General features: G+C 26.7%; 1 protein-coding gene across 1 annotated transcript; it reads right to left on the reverse strand.

Moving 5' to 3' along the window:
• Positions 1–15,574: 15,574 nt before the first annotated feature.
• Positions 15,575–16,959, reverse strand: LOC135131650 (uncharacterized). Its single transcript, XM_064059493.1, has 2 exons — positions 15,799–16,959; positions 15,575–15,734 (listed from the first exon to the last, which is right to left on the reverse strand). The coding sequence occupies exons 1-2, from the start codon at positions 16,833–16,835 to the stop codon at positions 15,674–15,676; spliced, it is 1,098 nt and encodes a 365-aa protein (XP_063915563.1). The 5' UTR covers positions 16,836–16,959; the 3' UTR covers positions 15,575–15,673.
• Positions 16,960–22,267: the final 5,308 nt, after the last annotated feature.

A 22,267-nucleotide genomic window follows, 5' to 3' on the forward strand; every position in this document is an offset into this window, starting at 1 on the left:
TTTACCATCTACTCATTATTCTTAAACCATACATAATTTGTTTTTACAACAACCGATCTAGTAGTTTCGAACTGTATTAAAATGACTTTTCTCGTTGACCGAAAGCTTACTTTTTGATGTATGTTATCATACTTATTCGAGAGAAAAACTAAAAAAAGTTAATCTACACAGAACAGAATTACGAAAACTAGGGAAAAAATATACGTCTACGAACAAAATTTCTTAAATTTTAGAGACCTACCGATTAGATAGTAATTGCATTTTTTCGAACTTTCATTCATTAAAACATTAAGTTCTACCACATATTTGTAGAAAAAAACACATCTGTTCGATTTGTACAATAATATCCTTATTATTTTTTTATTGTTAATTGTTATCAAGAGCAAAGTGCAAAGAAAATTAAATTTTGATTGTCTCCAAAAAAATTGGTATAAAATTATTCAGGCAGAACTTCCCTCACTCCTGAAACACCATGTAACAAATCCAAATCACTTAGTCAAATGAGGCCAAATTTGCACAACTGTATTTTACCTTTTAATTTATAAATCAAAAAATCAACATCAAGGAGCATTTTATCAATCATCGGGCACAAACTTACGCAAACCGGTGCATTTTTGGCTTTATTATAACAGAACTGTAACCATCACATTCGAACCAATTTCCCCACCACACCGTCGATCCAATGCCAACTTTACGACCGGTGGTGCGAAAAAATCCCTGCTCGCCCTTAAGTTTAACGACATTCTCGCGACTGGATGCGAGTTCATGAATAAAGCGCGCATTAAATGCCATTTAATAGTTGGAATGCCAGACGGCGTTAACCCCCACGGCTCTACCTGGCGCTTTTATTAATTGGTGGCCTATTGGCCTTCTAATTATTATGAATAATGATCTACCGGCCGGAGGAGAAAGTGTTGGCGCCTGAAAGATCGGTTTGCGAAAAGCCGTCGATCGAACTTGAAGCTATAAATAACAAAAGATATTAAATCCGGTAAATATTGCCGCTATTTGCAATTTAATACCGCATTAAGCGTCCGTATTATGGCCGCCGGGGTATTTTTAGAAGCGCTTTTTTTCTTTATCTTAAACTTGTCAATTTGAATTAATTGAGATGCATTCCAGATGGTTCGGCTTGTTGAGCTGCGAATGTGATTTTTTTGCTGGACTTTCCGGCGAAGATTCGACAAGGAGGTGCCTGTTCTGCATCACTAAATTAACAAGAGTTTTAGTTAGTTTTTGTTGTTTGTTTTTATGCGGTTTCAGATAAGACGGTTGGAAATACCGGTTTTATAAAAGTGGATGAAAGTTGACAAATTTCGGCTATAAAATTTAATTGCGCTTTTACGGGGGTTATTGGTTTAGTTGATCCTTTTAATTTACATGTCATCGGGAATTTTTATTCAAATGTTGTTTTCAAGTACGATTGGCCTTGTTAGTCACAAACTGTATTTATTTCAATATGACGCACGGTAAAATGGTGATTATTTAACGTCTGTTTTAATGCTAGGAAGTGATAAAAAAATAAAATATACCAGTTGGCTATCAGTTACCTAGAATTCGATTCAGAATTCATCGAAAAATACATTGTAGATTTCTAACAATAATAATAGTATTCAGTACGTGCCACTATTTATTCAGAACATTATCATCACGACGACCTCTCAACTCAATAGTTAATACTGTTTTTCAAAAATAGTTTTTACAAAGTTATCAGTAATGCAGATATTTCAAGGTAAATCTAGAGCTCTGGATTGTTCTCCCTTATGAATATGCACTTAATTACGTAAAAATTTAATTGATTAATCGTTTTGTGTTGCTTAAAGCATAATAAATTGCGTCATTCGTTGTTAAAACATATTATTATATTAAATACAGCACGCAACTTGCATGTATTTGTTGATTATAAAACTTTTTTAATCAAATAAAGAATTAAGTTTATCGAATATGCCACAATAAAATGTATCCTGTCACTTGTAAATAACACTTTGTACTCTAACAGATAAACATGACGTTCTAAAAATCATAAATTTGCTTCATAAACCTTAAGTGTAAAAGTCATTGAAATTTCTTCTTTGTAGAGGTGAAAATGATGCCTTGAATTCATATAAATATGTATAGAAAAATGTATAAAAATAGTTTTCGTATTATATGCAAAATTATTTTTTTTAAATAAATCTCAACATACCAAATTTTGGGATGGCGTCTTCAGTTTTGAGAAAAGGACAAAAGATAAATTTTGATTTACGATTTACCATGCTTCTGATAAGGTTATCGTAAAAATATTGTTTTACAATTTTGATTTTTTTTAATCTGGATGTTTAGGGTAAAAAAAACAAAACGGATTCATAGACTACAAATGTCAATTCGATATTTGCGATTTTTGAAACATGAACATACATTCCATTTTTGGGTTTAATTTTACAATTTTTCGTTTAAAATTTTTGGATTTACTTTTCAGTCAGTTTTAAACATTTTAGTTTTCTCCTTATTTTGAGTTTTCAGTTTTGCATTTTTAAAATTTTTCAGTTTCTCCATTTTTTACTTCTCCATTTTTCAACAAAATGTAATCCATTTTTCGATTTGTTTTTTACAGTTTTTCGTTTTTACAAATCTTGGATAATCTAATTTTCGATTTTTTCAATTTTTCGATTTTTAACCTTTATAAATTTCCATTTTACAATTTTTAGATAATTTAATTCTTCCTTTTTCCATTTTAAAATGTTTCAGTTTTGCAATTTTTTTTTTCTCGATTTTGAATTTTCATTTTCCAGTGTTGCAATTTTTTTAAGATTTTAGATTTTTCAGTTTCTCGATTTTAAACTTCCCAATTTCTGGATTTTTAAGAGTTCGATTTTTCCGATTGTTAGATTTAAGTTTAATTTTCGGTCTTTTCAATTTTTCGACTATAAATTTCTCGATATTTAATTTTTCGATTTTTCAGGTATTCGTTACTTCAATTTTATAACTTTCCGATTTTCCAATTTTTCAGTTTTAAACATTTTAATTTTTCGTTTTTTAATTTTTTTTGAGTTTTACGATTTTTTCGATTTTTGCGATTTTTTAATAAAATGTTTTCCATTTTGTAATTTTTGTTTTACAATTTTTCGTTTTTACAATTCTTAGGTAATCTAACTGAATTTTTCGATTTTCCACTTTTATATATTATTTTCGAATTTACAATTTTAATTCCTCCTTTTTCCATTCTTTCAATTTTTCAATTCGTAGTTTTTCTTCTCTCGATTTTGAATTTCCATTTTCCAATGTTGCGTTTTCAGTTTTTCGACTTTCCGATTTTTCAACTATTCCATTTTTCGATTTTTATTTCACTGCTCTTCGTTTTTCCAGTTTTCAGATAATTTTATTTTGGATTTTTTCAATATAAGTTTTTAATTTCTCGTTTCTAGTTATTAATTTTTTCAATTTTTCGATTTTGGAATTTTTCAATTTTTAGATATTTTAATTTTTCGATTTTCAAATTTTCGATTTTTTACTTCTCACTGTATTTCATTTCTCTATTTTTATTTTACAATTTCTCGTTTTTACAAATCTTAGGTAACCTAATTTTCGGTTTTTTGAATTTTTCGATTTTGCACTTTTGTAATTTTCGATTTTACTATTTCTAGATATTTTAATTCTTCCTTTTTCTATCTATTCAATTTTTCAAGTTTGCCATTTTTCGTCCCGATTTTGAATTTTCATTTTCCAATTTTTCGACTTTTAACTTTTTTGAATGATCAACTTCCCAACATTTCAAATTTCGGCTTTTATTTCACACTTTTTCGTTTTTATAATTTTTGGATAATTTAATTTTCAGATTTTTAAATTTTAAATTTCGTCATATTCATATTCAATTTTTTGTTGCTTCAGTTTTTCAAATTTTCAATTTTTTCAATTTTTTGGATTTTCAATTCTGCAATGTTTGTTTTTCAACTGAATTTTTCGATTTTCAATCTGTCGATTTTTAATTTTTCGATTTTTCCGATTTTTCAGCTATTCTATTTTTCGATTTTTATTTTGAATTTTTCGTTTTTACAATTTTTAAGATGTTTAATTTTTCGTGTTTTCAATTTTTTGACATTTTAATTTTTCGTTTTTTAATTTCGATCTTCCAATTTTGCAATTTTTCGTTCATACAATTTTTGGATACTTTAATTTTCGGATTTTTCAATTTAAGGATTTTTAATTTCTAGAATTTTTTTTGGAAAATAAAAATTCAAAATCGAGACAAAAATGACAAATTTGAAAAATTGAAAAAATAGAAAAAGGAAGAAATAAAATATCTAAAAATTGTAAAATCGAAAATTATAGAAGTGGAAAGTCGAACAATTGAAAAAACTGAAAATTAGGTTTAAAAAAACTGTAAAATAAAAATCAAAAAATAGAATACATTTTGTTGAAAAATCGCAAAAATCGTGAAATGGAGAAGTAAAAAGTCGAGAAATTGAAAAATCTGAAAATTTGAAAATGAAAAATTGAAAAACGAAAAATTAAAATATCTAAAAATTGAAAAATTCCGAAGACAAAAAATTGTAAAATGGAAAATTCGAAAATTGAAAATATTTAAAAATTAGAAAATAGAAAAATTGAAAATTTAAAAAAAGTAGAAACGAGAAATTCAAAATTGATAAACCGGAAAAATCCAAAATTAAATTATCTGACAATTGTAAAAAATCGGAACAATCGAAAAACTAAAAACTGAGAAATCGAGAAATTAAAAAATCTAAAAACTTTCAAAAATCGCAACATTGGAAAATGAAAATTCAAAATTGATAACGAAAAACTGCAAAATTGAAAACATGAAAAAATGGAAAAAGGACGATTTCAATTCTGTAAAACTGTAAAATCAAAAATTATGAAAGTGGAAAATCGAAAAACTCAAAAAATCGAAAATTAGATTACCTAAGATTTGTAAAAACAAAAAATTGTAACATAAAAACGAAAAATAGAATACATTTTGTTGAAAAATCGCAAAAATCGAGAAATTGAAAAATCTAAAAATTTTAAAATGGAAAAAAAAAGAAAATTAAAAAATTAAAAACGAGAAATAAAAAATGATAAATTGAAAAAAATCCAAAATTAAATTATCTAAAATTGTAAAAACGAAAAGTCGTGAATCAAAAATAGAAAAATGGAATAGTTAAAAAAATCGGAAAAACCGAAAAACTAAAAATCGAGAAATTGAGAAATTCAAAATCGAGAGACGAAAAACTGCAAAATTGAAAAATTGGAAAAATGGAAAAAAGAGAAATTAAAACTGTAAAATCGAAAATAATATATAAAAGTGGAAAATCGAAAAATTCAGAAAATCGAAAATTAGATTAAGAAAAATGGAATACTTTTTATTGAAAAATCACAAAAATCGAGACATTTGAAATTCGAAAAATTGGAAAATGAAAATTCAAATTCGAGAAAAGAAAAATCGCAAAACTGAAAAATAAAAAAAACGAAAAAAGAAAAATTGGAAAATCGAAAAATTATTAAATTGAAGCATCGAATAATAATTGGAAATCGAAAAATTGAAAAGACGGAAAATTAAACTTAAATCTAAAATCTACAAATTTTAAATGAAAAATTGTAAAATTAAAATAAAAAATGTAGTGCATTGATGAAAAATCGGAACTATGGCAAAATTAAAAATCGAGAAATTGAAAAGAATAGGAAATTAAATTATCCAAAAATTGTAAAAACGAAAAATTGTGAAAAAAATCGAAAAAGGAATAGTTGAAAAATCGGAAAACTTGAACACTTAAAAATCGAAAAATTGGGAAGTTTAAAATCGAGAAACTTAAAAATTGGAACACTGGAAAATGAAAATTCAAAATCGAGAAACAAAGAATTGAAAAACTGAAAAAGGAAGAGTTAAAATATCTAAAAATTACAAACTCAAAAATTATAAAACTGAAAAATCGAAAAATTGAAAAACCGAAAATTAGACTATTCAAGATTTGTAAAAACGAAAAGTTGTAAAATACAAATCGAATGCATTTTGTTGAAGAATGGCAAATATCGAGAAATGGAGAAGCAAAAATTACAGAAATCGAAATATCTAAAAATTTGAAAACCGCAAAACTGAAAAATCAAAAAATGAAAAAACGAAAAATTAAAAGGTTTAAAAATGAAAAATTGTAAAATCGAATAATGTAAAATTGAAGCAACGAATAACTGAAAAACTGAAAAATTAAACATCGAGAAATTAAAATACAAAAATTGAAAAGACTCAAAATTAAATCTAAGAATTTTAAATGGAAAATAGTAAAATTAAATAAAAAAATGGAGTACATAACTGAAAAATCGCAACTATCAAAAAATTAAAAATCGATAAATTGGAAAATCGAAAAATCATAAAACTGAAGCAACGAATAATTGAAAATTAAACTTTAACATAAAATCTAAAAATTTTAAATGAAAAATTGTAAAATTGAAATAAAAAATGGGAGTACATTGTTGAAAAACGAAACTATCGAAAAATTAAAAATGGGGAAATTAAAAATAGATAAACTGAAAAAACCGCATTATCCAAGAATAATTAAAGTAAAAACGAAAAATTGTGAAAAAAAAATCGTAAAACGAAAAATCGGAGAAATTAAATATCGAGAAATTAAAATCGAAAACTTGAAAAGACCGAAAATTAAATCAAAATCTAAAATCCAAAAATTTTAAACGAATTTAAAATCAAAAACTGGAGTCAATTGTTGAAAAATCGTGACTGTCAAAAAATTAATAACCGAGAAATTGAAATATCGAAAAATTTAAAAATCAACAAATAAAAAATCGAAAAATTGGAAAATGAAAAATTCAGAAACGAGAAACGAAAAATTGCAAAATTGAAAAATTGAAAGCATGAAAAAATGAAAAGTTAAAATACCTGAAAATTAAAAAAAATTGTAAAATTGAAAAGTCGAATAAATAAATATCGAAATATTAAAATCGAATAATTAAAAATATCAAAAATTGCAATATGCGAAAAAATTGAAGAGTGTATCGAAAAATTAAAAAACGGAAAATTGTAAAATGTAAAATTCAAAATCGAGAAACAAAAAATCGGAAATTTGAAAAACCGAGAAAATGAAAAAACGAAAAACTGAAATTTCTAAAAATGAAAAATCGAGAAATTATAATGGAAAAATTGAAAAAACCGAAAATTAAATTCTTTGAAAATTGTAATAATGAAAAATTATAAAATAAAATCCAAAAAATCGAAAATTGAGAAATTTTGAACTTAAAAATCGAAAAATTCAAAAATCTAAAAATTTAAAAAACCAACAAATGTTACATAAAAAATTAGAAAAAATTAAAGAATGAAAAATTGGAAAATCAAAAATTGAAAAGTTGGAAAATCCATGTTTAAGAAGTAAATCCAGTGTTATTGTCTGCAATTTTAAACTTTGAATTAATTGAGTCTCAAAATAATCTAAACAGTTTTATTCCGTAGTGACATCTCACAACTTCCCAGTTATTCATTAGCCATCCTGGAAAATATCACATTTACTACATTTTCCAGTGTTAACCATTTAGTGTTACAAACTCAGTCTTTTTTTAACATTTATTAAAATTTTACACAAATCGCCTTTCTTCGTGAATTTTCGTCTTCTCAAAAATTACGTTTTTATGTTGGTAATCATGATTTCGAGATTTCTGTTTTTTTTTTCGATTTTCACTGCATTTGTTAATTACTATTAGAAAAGTACCGAATAATCTCACGCTTTGTAACAGATATCCGAAAATGTCGGTCCTCCGTTTCCGGATATCTGTCTGCCGTCGGTTCCTCTGTCTTCGATTGTGATTATTAGACAGGTAATCCCGGAAACCACTGGACCGATTGTTGTCGAATTTTGGGTATACTTTGAGACCATATCGATAATAGTTAAACACAAACCAAAAAATTTATTTTCATCCCCCCAAAATTTCCAGTTTCACGAGTTGTTTTGAAATATTTTGAAATTATTTTCAGAATTCTTAATGCAAAATATTTTCTTATACGTATTTTAATAAAAATTTGGGCAACCCAGATTGTTTGACAACACTCCACGAATAATATATACGACCGAGGAAGATAATAAATAAAATAAAGTAGATATTAAGTATTTATGGGTTTGTCCAGCAACTACCCATTGAAAACTCCTACTATAACACACACAATTAAATATTCTCGGAAACTTATTACCTACCATTATTCAATCAACCTGTATGATAACAGTCAATGCGAAACAATTATTAAAGCTTGTTACATGAAGTTTCTTAAATACCGTTACCCATTGTTATGTCGATTTCCTTCAAATTGCGCAGAAACCAGTATTTCAATTCCATCAAAAGCAGGATTTTAGCGACCTCCCACGTCTATTATGTTTTACGACCAAACAAATTCGAAACACTAAAAATTACTATTTTATTATTATTACAACTAAATGTCAACGTTGCAAAATTTTCACACAAAATCGAGAAAATCGCCACCGCAAATCTATTTTTACAAATGGGTGTGCAAACTTTCCGCTCGTGGACAAATGCTCTTTATTCACTTGAACTGTAAATAAGATAAAGCAAAAAGTGCATGAACTTTAACATTTTCAAAGTATAGTTCCAATTTTCTTTGTGTTTACGAAATGTTTTCTTGTAACTTTCCAAATACCTTTGTCATGATTATAAGTAATTAAAAAATCCGGAGTAGTATTCGGACGCTGAAAAATTTTCTTTTCTAAAGTTAGACCATGTGGGTAAGTATGAATAATAAAGTTTCTTAGCATGCGTAATCCACCTTCTTACTAATTAAGAAAGCACGACATTCGTTGCGTGCATTTCTTCCATGAAATGTTCCAAAGTGACATAACACTGTGACTAATGGCTCCAGTAAAACCTTGACAAATAAAAGTCCCATAGGAAGTGGTTGATAACCGGAAAACACGACCAAACATGTCACTGTCACTAAACAAAAACAAATACCACCTCACCCTTTCAGTGCGACTTCACTGTCCAGCACGTTTTACCTCCAGAAATTGAATTTTCATAATTCACTTGTCAAAGCCGCGACTTCAAAGTAACCAGAAAACGCCCCAACAAATCCTATCCATTTCAATTTGATCGGATGCCAGAAGCCAGTTCCAAGTCCGGGGAGAGGAAACAATAACAAATCCCATTTTCCGTTTCTTGGTACGTGCTGCACTGAAATCAATAGACTTTTCACGAAGTCTATTTTTAAGTCCATCGATAGATTAATAGCCCGGAAAAAATTTTGGCAATGACATTTGATATACATCCACGCCGGTCGTTGTCTTTTCGCAATAAAGCACAATGGAAACCATTAAAATATCGGATGTCACTGGCTCGTTAAGGCCGTGAATGACTTATATAACACGTGATTGATGAAAGGCTTTGTGAGGGTTCTCGGTAGAGGAAAAGTGCTGAAAACTCGTTAATTTTAATGGTAGCGGGACAATGCGAGAGCAGTGGGAATCGCGACTGTGACCTTTGTGTACGGTGTCAATTTTGACTTTGTTATGGTAATGCCAATGTCAGGTGCTGCAACCTTTGGGTGCTCACGTCTTTGTTATATAGGGTGTTTCGTCTAAGGAGATTTTAAGATAACTTTTATAATTAAATTTTCCTAGTTTGGTAAAAGCTGGGAAGCACTTGTGTGTTGAATAACGTCCGCTGTCTAATGGAGCGGTCATGGAACTTTCAAAAGTACAGCAGTTCGTTGTTGGACATGAGAGTCATGAGTGAGTTTTTTATTGTCAAAAATACTCGTAAAATTAAAACATCAAGTTGTCTCGTAATTTATGAATTTAAATTCAAGCGATGATTTTATTACTTGTCTTCTGTTATTCGAATTTTCACTTTTTTGATTTTTCAGTTTGTCAGTTTTTAAGTTTTCGAATTTTCATTTTCATTTCTTCGCTTATTCGATTTGCAACTTTTCGAGTTTTCGATTTCAATTTTTCGATTTTTCAACTTCAGTTGTTTTTTTTATTTTTTAATTTTCAGTTTTTCAAATTTGCAAAAAATATATATTAAAAATGAAATTTAGAAAAATCATTGTAAACAAAGACATTCTGGATTATTTTTACGTTACTCCGGCATTTTCGTAATTCGTGTAATTTTGATTCCTATTATAAAATGGAAAATTACAAATTGACAAATTGAAAACACGAAAAATTAAAATATCTAAAAACTGGAAAAATTCGAAAAATGAAAACAGCGAAACTGAAATATTGAAAAATTGCAAATCGAAAAATTGATGAAATGAAAAATCGAAAAATGGAAAAATTAAAAAACAGGAAACTAAAAAATGGGAAAATTGAAAACACGAAAAATCAAAGCAACTAAAAATCGAAAAATTAAATTCAAGAACCTGAAAAATGAAAATATGTATTTAAAAATTGAAAAATGCAAAAAGTGGGCACTGAAAAGTTGCAAAAAGAAAAATTGAAGAAGCAGAAATTCCGTCAATCAAAAATTGAAAAATTTTAAATTGAGTATTCGCAAAATTGAAAAATATGAAAAATTGCAAACCCAAAGTATAGAAAAGCAAAAAATTGAAAATTAGAGAAAATAAAAATCGAAAAACAAAAAGCACGAAAAATAAAAATTTGAAAAATTAAAAATCGACAATTTGAAAAATCGAAAAATTTTAAATTCTAAAAAAATGTAAAGTCGAAAAATGGAAAAAACAAAAAATTGCAAATCGAAAATCTGAACAAACAGAAAATTAGAAACTGAATTATCGAAAAATTAAAAAAGTGAAAAATGAAAGTATTGTACATCGAGAAACTGCAGAAACGAAAAATTGAAAATACGAAAAAATCAAAATCGAAAAATAGTGAAATCGAAAAAGCGAAAAATTGGAGAATTTTAAAATCGAAAAAAAACTGTAAAATTGTAAAACCGAAAAATTGTAAAACGTAAAGTGGAAGAAATGAAAAACTGAATAATTGAAAATTATTAAAGTTGAAAAATCAAAAATTTTAAAATTCAAAATTGAAAACAGGAAAATTTGAGAAATCAAAGAAGTGAAAAATCTAAAAATTTAAAAATCGAAAAATTGTTAGATTGAATATGTAATTACAAACCGAAAAAATAAAAATTCCAAAAAATAAAAACCAAAAACTAAAAATCGAAAAATTGAAAACAAAAAATTAAAATATCTGAATATTGAAAAAATCTAAAAATAATGTAAAATCGAAAAATAGAAAAAATGAAAAATTTCAAATCGAAAACCTGAACAAACGAAAAATTCAAAAATAGAAAAATTGAAAAATTAAACATGGAGAAACTAAAATATTGAAAAGTTAAAAAATTGAAAAATCGAAATATTTTAAATTGAGAAACTGAAAAAACGAAAAATTGAATACATATACGAAAAAATCAAAATCGAAAAACCGTAAAATCGAAAAAGCGAAAAATTGGAGAATTCTAAAATCGAAAAAAAAATATAAAATTGTAACACGCAAAATGGAAGAAATGAAAAACTGAATAATTGAAAAATTTAAAAGTTGAAAAATAAAAAATTTTAAAATTTAAAATTGAAAACAGGAAAATTTGAGAAATCGAAGACCTGAAAAATCGAAAAATCGAAAAATTGAAAACATAAAAATTAAAATGTCTAAGTATTGAAAAACATCTAAAAATTTAAGATTAAAAAAAAATGTAAACATAGCAAAAACGAAAAATTGCAAATCGAAAACCTGAACAAACGAAAAATTCAAAAATAGAAAAATAGAAAAACTAAAAATCGAGAAATTAAAAAACCGAAAAATTGTAAATTCGAAAAACTGTAAAAAACATGAAAAACTAAAAATCGAGACACTGAAATATCGAAAAGCTAAAAAATTGAAAAATTGAAATATTTTAATTTGAAAAACTGCAAAACCGTAAAATCGAAAAGGCGAAAAATCGGAACATTCCAAAATCGATAAAATTGTAAGATGGAAAATTCGTAAAAGGAAAAATGGAAGGAATGAAAAACTGAATATGAATGAAAATAATTGAAAAATTTTAAAGATGAAAAATTAAAAATTTAAAATTGAAAACAGGAAAAATCGAAGAAGTAAAATTTCTAAAAATTACAAAATCAAAAATCGTAAACACAAACGAAAAATTAAAATGGCTAAATATTGAAAAAAAAAAATTAAACAATAGTACACAGGGAACTGAATAATTGGAAAATTAAAAGTTAAAAAATTCTAGAATCCGAAATTCAAAAACTGAGAAATTGAAAAATTAAAAGTTTTAATTGAAAAATCACAAAACCGAAATCTCCAAAAGTACAAAAGTCGGAAAAAAGAATTTTAAAATCGAAAAATTGAATTGATTTTTTATAAATTGAAAAAATTTGAAAATAAAAAATTGTAAAAAACTATAGAATCGAAAAATTCGGAACAAAAAATTTTACAAAAAAAATGAATAATTAAAAACTAAAAAAATTAAAACTGAAAACTCGCAAAATTGAAACATTTAAAATTGGAAGTTGAAAATTTGAAGACACGAAAAATGAATGAAACAACTGAAAAATTCAAAAATCAAAAATTGAAATCTCAAAATTGTACGATCTAAAATTTATGAAATCGAAACATTTCTTCACAAAATTGAAGAAACGGGAAATTGAAAATTCGAGAAAATAAAAATCGAAAAATTGAAAATCGAAAAATTAAAAACCGAGAACCTGAAAAATCGAAAAATTGGGAAATTTAAAAATCAGAATATTGAAAAATTCAAAAATTGTAAAATTTTGTAAAAACAAAACTGGAAATACAAAAAATTAGAATATCCAAAAATTGTAAAACTGAAAAATTAAAAATCGCTAAACTAAAACTTAAGATTAAAAAATCCAAGAACCGTTAATCGGAAAATCAAAAAATCGAAAAATTGTAAAATTGAAAAGTTATAAAATCGAAAAATTGTAAAACGAAAAATTGAAGAAACGAAAATTTGAATAACTGAAAAATTTCAAAATTGAAAAATCATAAATCTAAAAATTTAAAATTGGAAAATTGAAAACACAAAAAATTAAAATGTCCAAACAATGAAAAAAATATAAAAATAAAAAACAACAAACTGAATAATTGAACAGTCTGTTAAAAATCAAAAAATTCTAAAATCTAAAATTCGAAAAACTCAATCAAAAACTGAAAAATAGAAAAAATAAGTTTTAATTGAAACATAGAAAACTCAAAACTCGAAAAAACCACAGAATTGTAAAAATCGAAAAACTGAAGAACTGAAAAGTTTTTGAATTCAAAAAATGAGCAAATAAAAAATTGTAAAAATCTATAAATCGAAAAATTCACAACAAAAAATTGAACAAAAACATTTAATAATTGAAGAATTTCAAATATGAAATTAAAAAATTGAAAAATTTAAAACTGAAAACTCGCAAAATTGAAACGATTAAAATTGGAAATTGAAGAAACGAAAAATTAATTGAATAATATTGGAATTCTAAATTCAAAAATTGATAAAATCTCAAAATTGTACAATTTAAAAATTGTGAAAATGAAACATTTCAAATCGCAAAATTGAAAACGAAATATGTATTGAAAATTCGAAAAAATAAAAATCGAAAAACGGAAGAATCGAAAAATTGAAATATCCGAAAACTGCAAAATCGAAAAATTAAAAACCGAGGAACTGAAAAATTGAAAAATTTAAATTGCAAAATCGGGAAATTTAAAAATCAGACAATTGAAAAATTCAAGAATTACAAAATTGAAAAAAAACCGAAAACACAAAAAATTAAAATATCTGAAAATTTATGTAAAATCGAAAAATTTAAAATCGGGAAACTCAAATATGGTAAGATTAAAAAAAAACTGTTAAATGGGAAAATCAAAAAATCGTAAATTTGAAAAGTTAAAAAATCGAAAAATTGAAGAAATGAAAATTTGAATAACTGAAAAATTTCAAAATTGAAATATCATAAATTGAAAAACTTTAAATTGAAAACTCGATAAATTGGAAATTGAAAATTTGAAAAAACGAAAAATTCAATAACTGAACAATTGAATGTTTTTAAAATAAAAAAAATGCAAATCACAAAAATCCAGAAATTAAAAATTCGAAAAATAAAAGCCGCAAAATCAAATAATTGCAAACTGAAAAACTAAAGAGATTAAAAATTGCAAAAAATTTAAAGAACAAAAAAAAGTTCTAAAACTGAAAATACGAAAAATTAAACTATTTAAAATGTCGAAAAATGAAAAAATTGAAAAATCGGGAAGAACTGTAAAATCGAGAAATCGGAAAATCGAAAAATTGCAAAACGAATAATTGAAGAAGCGAAAAATTGCATAATTGAATTGAATAAACGACACATTCAACAACTGAAAAATTAAAAATCAAACATCGAAAATTTTACAATTAAAAACTCGAAAGTTACAAATCCAAAAGTGTAAAATTGAAAAATTGCCAATCGGAAAATTAAACTTGAACAAACTAACTCGAAAAATAGAGAAACTAAAATTCGGAAAATTGAAAAATCGAAAAAAGCAAAACGAAAAATTGGACTATAAAATAATTTCAAAGTTGAAAAATCCAATATTGGAAACTTGAACACCTGGAAAACGAAAAATTAAAAATACATTGCACCCATCAATTAACTGACTTATCATATTTAGATTGTAGTTAGTGGTATCCGCATCAAAAATGAGGAATCTGTAAAGTCCCCACTTTCCATTAATTTCAGCTACATAAATGTGAATTCTGTTTTCAAAACCGGTAACTCTTCCGCTTGAAGACGGCACTGTGACCGAAACACGTAGAACTATTGTATAAATTATTTTAAACCCAAAAAAATTAAAGCTGATGTTTTTATTAATCAATATCCATTACAATGCATTTATCAGCGTATAAAACTTATCTCACAATAAAAACACAGAAACAAAGGCACTTATCTAAATCATTCTCAGCCATTCACAGCAATTACCGTCATTGATAAGGTTATTCCACATCGAACAGCGCGGAATATGTAAACATTAGCATACGAATTAGCATATCCGAGACCAATTATCGATTTTTGAAATAACGAATAAAGCGATTAGTCATTACATTATCACGTCCAACACATTACACAGATTTAAAACAATCTTTATTGGACGGTGGAATCCATTAAGGCGAGCGATTTACAAGTGCATCCAATTGAGAGTAATTACGGAACGACCTCAAGCATTCTTCCCACAACATAATAATTTAATACCTTGGTAATCTTCAAGGTTTTGCTTTTATTTTCAATGATCTATAATAAAGTCAGTTTCCATATAAAGCCTAACCGCCTTCGGTGTCCGGCTCGAAGGACCGAAAATTCTTCCGGTCGCATATTTATAGTCTTGGTGTGGTCATGATGTAAAACCGCAGTCTTGAATGTAGTTAAGTGAATTTCCGCCCAATCAAGATATGACAAGCCTTACACTTGAAAACCTCGTTGATTCATCATTTGCCTTGAATTAACAGTACAGAAGATTCATTTGCATTTGGGCAAAGTCGAGAGAAGTAGCGTCATATAAACAAAGTGACTAATTTTATTACACATCATTGTTTTCGTGCTGTTATTTATTAGTTAGTTATCAAAGTAATAAAAGTGTCTGAGTTTGGAAAATAAGTATAATTAGTGCTAAGATACAAAAATTCTAAATATAAACTATGTACAGATCCTAGAACTACATATTTACAAAACTTCATGGAAGGTTCATTCTTGCTCTAGTTTGGGGTTTACTCTCCCGTTGAGTTTATCCAAGTCACCATTAGCCCTACAAAACATGCAACATTAGAAAAAGAAAGGAAACAAACCCGTCCGAAAAGAAAAAAACTTACGCTATTTGCTCGATTCTGTCTTGGACTCCGTTGCTCCTCACGACCATGTTTTTGGGCAAGGTCGCCAACATATCGTTGGCTTTGTCATGGTACGCCCCATACAGACCCCTCAGAGTCCCATACACCAGCTTTTTGACCAACGGGTTGTTCCTGTCGATTTCGACAGGAACACCGCCGTTGGGGTTAGTCACGGTGTACTTAGTCTGCGGACCCCGGGTAAGCGTGGCTTGCAGTTTAGGCGGCTGCGACAGGTTAACCGGGGGCGGCGGTGGCGGCGGCGGTGACGAGTTCGGGCTGCTCGGCGACTTCTGACCCATTAGCGGCGCGCTTCCGTTCATGACCGGCTTCGGAGGCGCGGCCGTCGGCATCGGCGGGGGCGGCGGCACGTTTTTCTCGCTTTCCGACTTCGACATGGCAATCGGGGGCGGCGTATCGACTTTTAGTGGCGACATTGTCTCTTTTTCCGTATCGACTTTCGCGTCTTTGTAAATGTCGATTTTTGGGGGCGGCGATTTGCTGAAGGAGGGTTTGGCGGCAAGTTTGGGTTTCTCCACGGAGACTTGTTTTTCGAACAGGCTGATTTTCGAGTTGATTTTGTTGCATCTAGGTGGCGATTTTCGCTCTTGTGGGTTTTCGAACATCTTGGAGACTTCGCTTACGGATTTAGTGGGCTGGATTTCGATGAAAATTTCGCTTTTCATCTTCTCCTTTTTCTCTTCCTGTGGCTTCGCTTCCTCCTTCGACTTGTCTTTTTCCTCGAAGGCGGGCTTCACCGAACTGAATTTCTTGCTCTTGGAATTTTCCAAGTACGTGTTAAAGGGGGTGCATGAGTTTTTCGAAAAATCCGGCACGTCTGAGCTGAGTGACGACGACGATGTGTTGTTGCTAGAATTCGATAGGGGAAAGTTTTTCACTTCGACACTGTTACCGGCGTTTTCGTCTTCTTTTTTTCCGTTTTTGTAGCTGGCAAGGAAGTTGACGTAGTCTTTGTATATTGGAGAATTCACTCTGGAGTTTGATCGGGTCAGAGTAGCCATGGCGGTTGTTACGGAAACACACTGTATATGCAGACAGACAGGAACCCAACGAAAGCGAAATTTTACAGCGGTTATCCGCAACGTTTGAAAGTTGACTGAGAATGAGAAACCCGCTTCGAGCTTCGAGTATGGATTGGAATTTAGATGATATCACCTTTTGGTGGTGGGGATTGCATTATTTTAACTCACCTATAGTTTTGCAATTGTTTATCGCACAGTATTTTAAAAATGCGCGACACTTTTATTAGCGAAAATATAAATAACGATTTGAATTATGTAGTACGAAAATTTAATTAGTTGATAAAAGTGTGCAAAATTTGTTTTTCTGCAGCAATTAAAATTCATTGTGATTTATTTTATTTGCGCTAAAGTTTCAAAACAAATAAACAGAACCCTTACGGTCTGGTCGTGGCTCAGTGTTTTTGTTTCCAAATAATAAACAAAATTGTTTCTTATCGCGAATACGCAATAGGAACTGCATATGTAATTTCAAAAAACAATAGATAAAATGCTAACTACTGTATACACATGAGTTGTAAACATAACATTTTAATTACATGTACATAATCGTAATCCTGCTACACCACAGAATGTTGTCCACAGATTTTAAATTTTTCAAAATTTAAATTTACGAGTGCTAAATTATTTTTAAGAATTAAATATTTCCACATTTTTAGGTTCTAGTACTAGTGTCCATTACAAATATTGTCAAATAAGACTATAAAGTAAGTTTAACTAAATAAATTGTTGTTAAAAAAAAATAATAATAATAACAAAGTGCAAAGAACGTCAAGTCAACAGATTTCGCTTAAAAATAGAAATCGAAAGTGTTTCTCAAGAAAATTAACATTATTATAAATCCGCTCTAATGTTCATTGTTGTGCTGTTGTTCATTAAATTAGTGACACATCTTGAATTAGTATTTTACTGGAAAATATGAAAGTCTTATATTTTCACTTCGTTACAACACTTCGAGACATACAATATTTTATGCGTGTAATTTTTGAGAAAACTAAAATAAAAACAAGAATATCTGTTGGTTTTAGGCTATTTTGATAAATACGAATTTATTTTTGTTGTTTTTTAAAAATATGTAATTAATTATAATTCACAGTAAAGTAATTTACTATTTTGCTACAGTTATTATGTTGATTTATTGAATTATCAACTAACATAATGATAGGTAATTAATTGTAAATAATGTTAATTAAACAAAATTAAAAAACAATCAATCAGTAATTAATTATGAGTCATTGAAAGTGGTTAACTACAAAATCACCGTGATTAAGCTTAATTTTACAAAATTAAATAATTTATCAATTTATTATTATTAACGACAATTAAGCAACACCTGTTTTTTTAACAAGTAGTTCTTTCATGAAGTACTAATTGCATATTTAAGTAATTGATAGACAACTGCATTTAAATGTAGTTAATTATGTTCAAACTGTTTAACTAACAAGCTATGAATTATCGTTCATATTTCTTAAATAAGGCTAAATGTACTTCGTTCTCAATTAATTATTTAATTATTATTATTATTGTTGTAAAATAATTTTGGATATTACTTTGGATGATTTAATTTATGTAATTAATTTACTACATATACAAATAATTAATGATAACTGATGTTAGTTAAACAAAATTAAAAAACAAATAAATGACTAAATAGGATTCAGTAGCTATAAATAAACACACTTAATTGTAATTATTAATTAACTGTAATAAAAAACTGAAATTAGACGTAAGTACTTAAAACCAATAGCTTAATTATGAGTCATTAAAAGTAGTAAATAACCATATGACGGTAATTTGGCACTATTCCACAAAATTAATAATTTATCTATTTATTGTTATATACAAAGTTGAATAACACCGGTGATGATTATAATTGCTCCCAAATTAAATGGTAATTAATTCTAATTAGGTATTACGAATGACAATTAAGTAACATATATTTTTTAATAAGTAGTTCATTAAACGAAGTACTAATTACACGATTAAGTAATTTATAAACAATAGTATTTCAATGAAGCAGTTCATTAAACGAAGTACTAATTACACCATTAAGTAATTTATAAACAATAGTATTTAAATATAGTTAATTGTGTTCAAATTATTTAATTACCTATCTAATTATTATTATTGTTGTGAAGAATTATAATTTACTTCAATTGTGTGCTGCTGCTTAATCACATAAATAATTTTGGATATTATTTCGAATAATTTCATTTCAGTAATTAATTTTACTACATATACAAGTAATTAATTATAAATTATGTTAATTAAATAAACAATAAATGAGTAATTAGGATTCAGTAGCTATAAATAAACACACTTAATTGTAATTTTAATTAAGTGTAATAAAAAAACTGAAATTGGACGTAAGTATTTAAAACCCATAGCTTACTTATGAGTCATTAAAAGTAGTTAATAACCAAATGACGGTAATTTAGTATAATTCCACAAAATTAGTAATTTATCAATTTATTGTTATATACAATCAAAGTTGAATAACACCGGTGATGATTATAACTGCTACCAAGTTAAATGGTAATTAATTCTAATTAGGTATTACGAATGACAATTAAGTAACATATTTTTTAATAAGTAGTTCATTAAACGAAGTACTAATTACACCATTAAGTAATTTATAAACAATAGTATTTAAATATAGTTAATTGTGTTCAAATTATTTAATTACCTATCTAATTATTATTATTGTGAAGAATTATAATTTACTTCAATTGTGTGCTGCTGCTTAATCACATAAATAATTTTGGAAATTATTTCGAATAATTTCATTTCAGTAATTAATTTTACTACATATACAAGTAATTAATTATAAATGATGTAATTAAATAAACAATAAATGAGTAATTAGGATTCAGTACCTAAACACACTTAATTGTAATTTTTAATTAAGTATAATAAAAAAACTGAAATTGGACGTAAGTATTTAAAACCCATAGCTTACTTATGAGTCATTAAAAGTAGTTAATAACCAAATGACGGTAATTTAGTATAATTCCACAAAATTAGTAATTTATCAATCTATTGTTATATACAATCAAAGTTGAATAACACCGGTGATGATCATAACTGCTACCAAATTAAATGGTAATTAATTCTAATTAGGTATTACGAATGACAATTAAGTAACATATATTTTTTAATAAGTAGTTCATTAAAGGAAGTACTAATTACACCATTAAGTAATTTATAAACAATAGTATTTAAATATAGTTAATTGTGTTCAAATTATTTAATTACCTATCTAATTATTATTATTGTGAAGAATTATAATTTACTTCAGTTGTGTACTGCCGCTTAATTACATAAATAATTTTGGATATTACTTTGAATCATTTAGTTTCTGTAATTAATTTTACTACACATACGAATAATTAATTATAACTGATGTTAATTAAACAAAATTAAAAAGAAAACAATAAATGACTAATATGACTCAATAACTATAAATGAACACACTAATAATTGTATTTATTAATTAAGTGTAATCAAAAAAGCTGAAATTAGACGTAAGTAGGTACTTAAAATCAATAGCTTAAGTGTTAGTCATTAAAAGTAGTTAATATTCAAATGACGGTAATTTACCATAATTCCACAAAATTAATAATGTATCAGTTTATTGTTAAGAGACAATCAAAGTTGAATAACACCGGTGATGATTATAGCTGCTACCAAATTAACTAGTAATTAATTCTAATTAGTTATTACGAACGACAATTAAGTAACATGTATTTCTTTCATAATTAGTTCCTTAAACGAAGTACTAATTACAAGATTAAGTAATTTATAAACGTAAATGTAGTTAATTGTGTTCAAATTATTTAATTAAGTATCTAATTATTATTATTGTGAAGAACTATAACTTACTTCAATTGTGTAGTGCCGCTTAATTAGGTAATTAATTTTAAATATTACTTCGAATCGTTTCATTTCTGTAATTAATTTTACTACATATACAAGTAATTAATTATAACTGATGTTAATTAATTAAAATTAAAAAGAAAACAATAAATGACTAATTAGGATTCAGTAGCCATAAATAAACACACTTAATTGTAATTACTAATTAAGTACAATCAAAAAAACTGACATTAGATGTTAGTACTTGCACAAAATTAATAATTTATCAAATTATTATTATAGATAATCGAAGTTAAATAACACCGGTGATGATTATAACTGTTACCAAATTAATGCTAATTAATTCTAATTAGTTATTACGAACGACAAGTAAGTAACTCACATTTCTTCAATCAGTAGTTCCTTAAATGAAATATTAATTACCCGATTAAGTAATTTATAAACGACGGCATTTAAATGTAGTTAATTGTGTTCAAATTATTTAATTAACTAGCTATGAACTGTGGTTCATATCTCTTAAAGAAGGCTAAATGTACTTCGTTATTAATTAATTATCTAATTACCTATTATTATTATTATTATGAAGAATTATAATTTATTTCAATTTTGTACTGCCGCCTAATTACATAAATAATTTTGGATATTATTTTGTATAATTTAATTTCTGTAATTAATTTTACTACATATACAACTAATTAATTATAACTGATGTTCAGTAAACAATAGTAACTATACTATAAATAACCACACTTAAATGTAATCAATAATTACGTGCAACTTCAAAAAGTGAAACTAGATGTAATTTCACAAAATTAAATAATTTATCAATTTATTATTATGGAAAATCAAAGTTAAATAACAACAGTGATAACTATAACTGCTGCCAAATTAACTGGTAATTAATTCTAATTAAGTATTGTTAACTACAATTAAGTAACACGTTTTTTAAGTAGTTCTTTAAACAAAGTACTAATTACATAATTAAGTAATTTATACACAACCGCATTTAAATTTAGTTAATTATGTTTAAATTATATTATAAATTAACTAGCTATGAATTGTAGTTCGTATCTATAATATAAGGCTAAATGTATTTCGTTATTAATTAATTATCTAATTATTATTATTGCGAAGGATTATGATTTACTTCAATTGCCTACTGCCGCTTAATTGCATAAATAATTTTGGATATTACTTTGGATCATTTAATTTCTCTCCAAATAATTACATTTGATTATTATTGAGTTCATTAATTGGCTTTAAGTGAACTACCTACTGTCAATTAAGAACTCCAAGTTTAAGTCAGCAATTTTCGACTTTAAACTTAAGCAAAAGTAGAAATCGAAAGTATTTTTTCAAACAAATTAAAATCATTAGAATGTAGATCCAATGTTCGTTATAATTATGCGCAGTAAAGTAATTTACTATTTTATTATAATTATTATTATTATGCTAATTGATCATAGTTACTTCAATTACCTACCACCAGGTAGGTAATAATTAATTGATATTGCATAATTAGACATATGTTTAATTAT

Source organism: Zophobas morio, unplaced genomic scaffold, assembly GCF_036711695.1.
Source record: "Zophobas morio isolate AGI-343-1 ecotype UQ-CSIRO unplaced genomic scaffold, CSIRO_AGI_Zmor_V1 ptg000021l, whole genome shotgun sequence".
Taxonomy (NCBI): Eukaryota; Metazoa; Arthropoda; class Insecta; order Coleoptera; family Tenebrionidae; genus Zophobas; species Zophobas morio.

Bases quoted from the DNA above. Each gene is read 5' to 3' on its own strand.
- LOC135131650 (XM_064059493.1), bottom strand. From the start codon at position 16,835: ATGGCTACTCTGACCCGATCAAACTCCAGAGTGAATTCTCCAATATAC. The intron at 15,735-15,798 runs GTAAGTTTTTTT...CATGTTTTGTAG, and splicing joins GACAGAATCGAGCAAATAGC to GGCTAATGGTGACTTGGATA.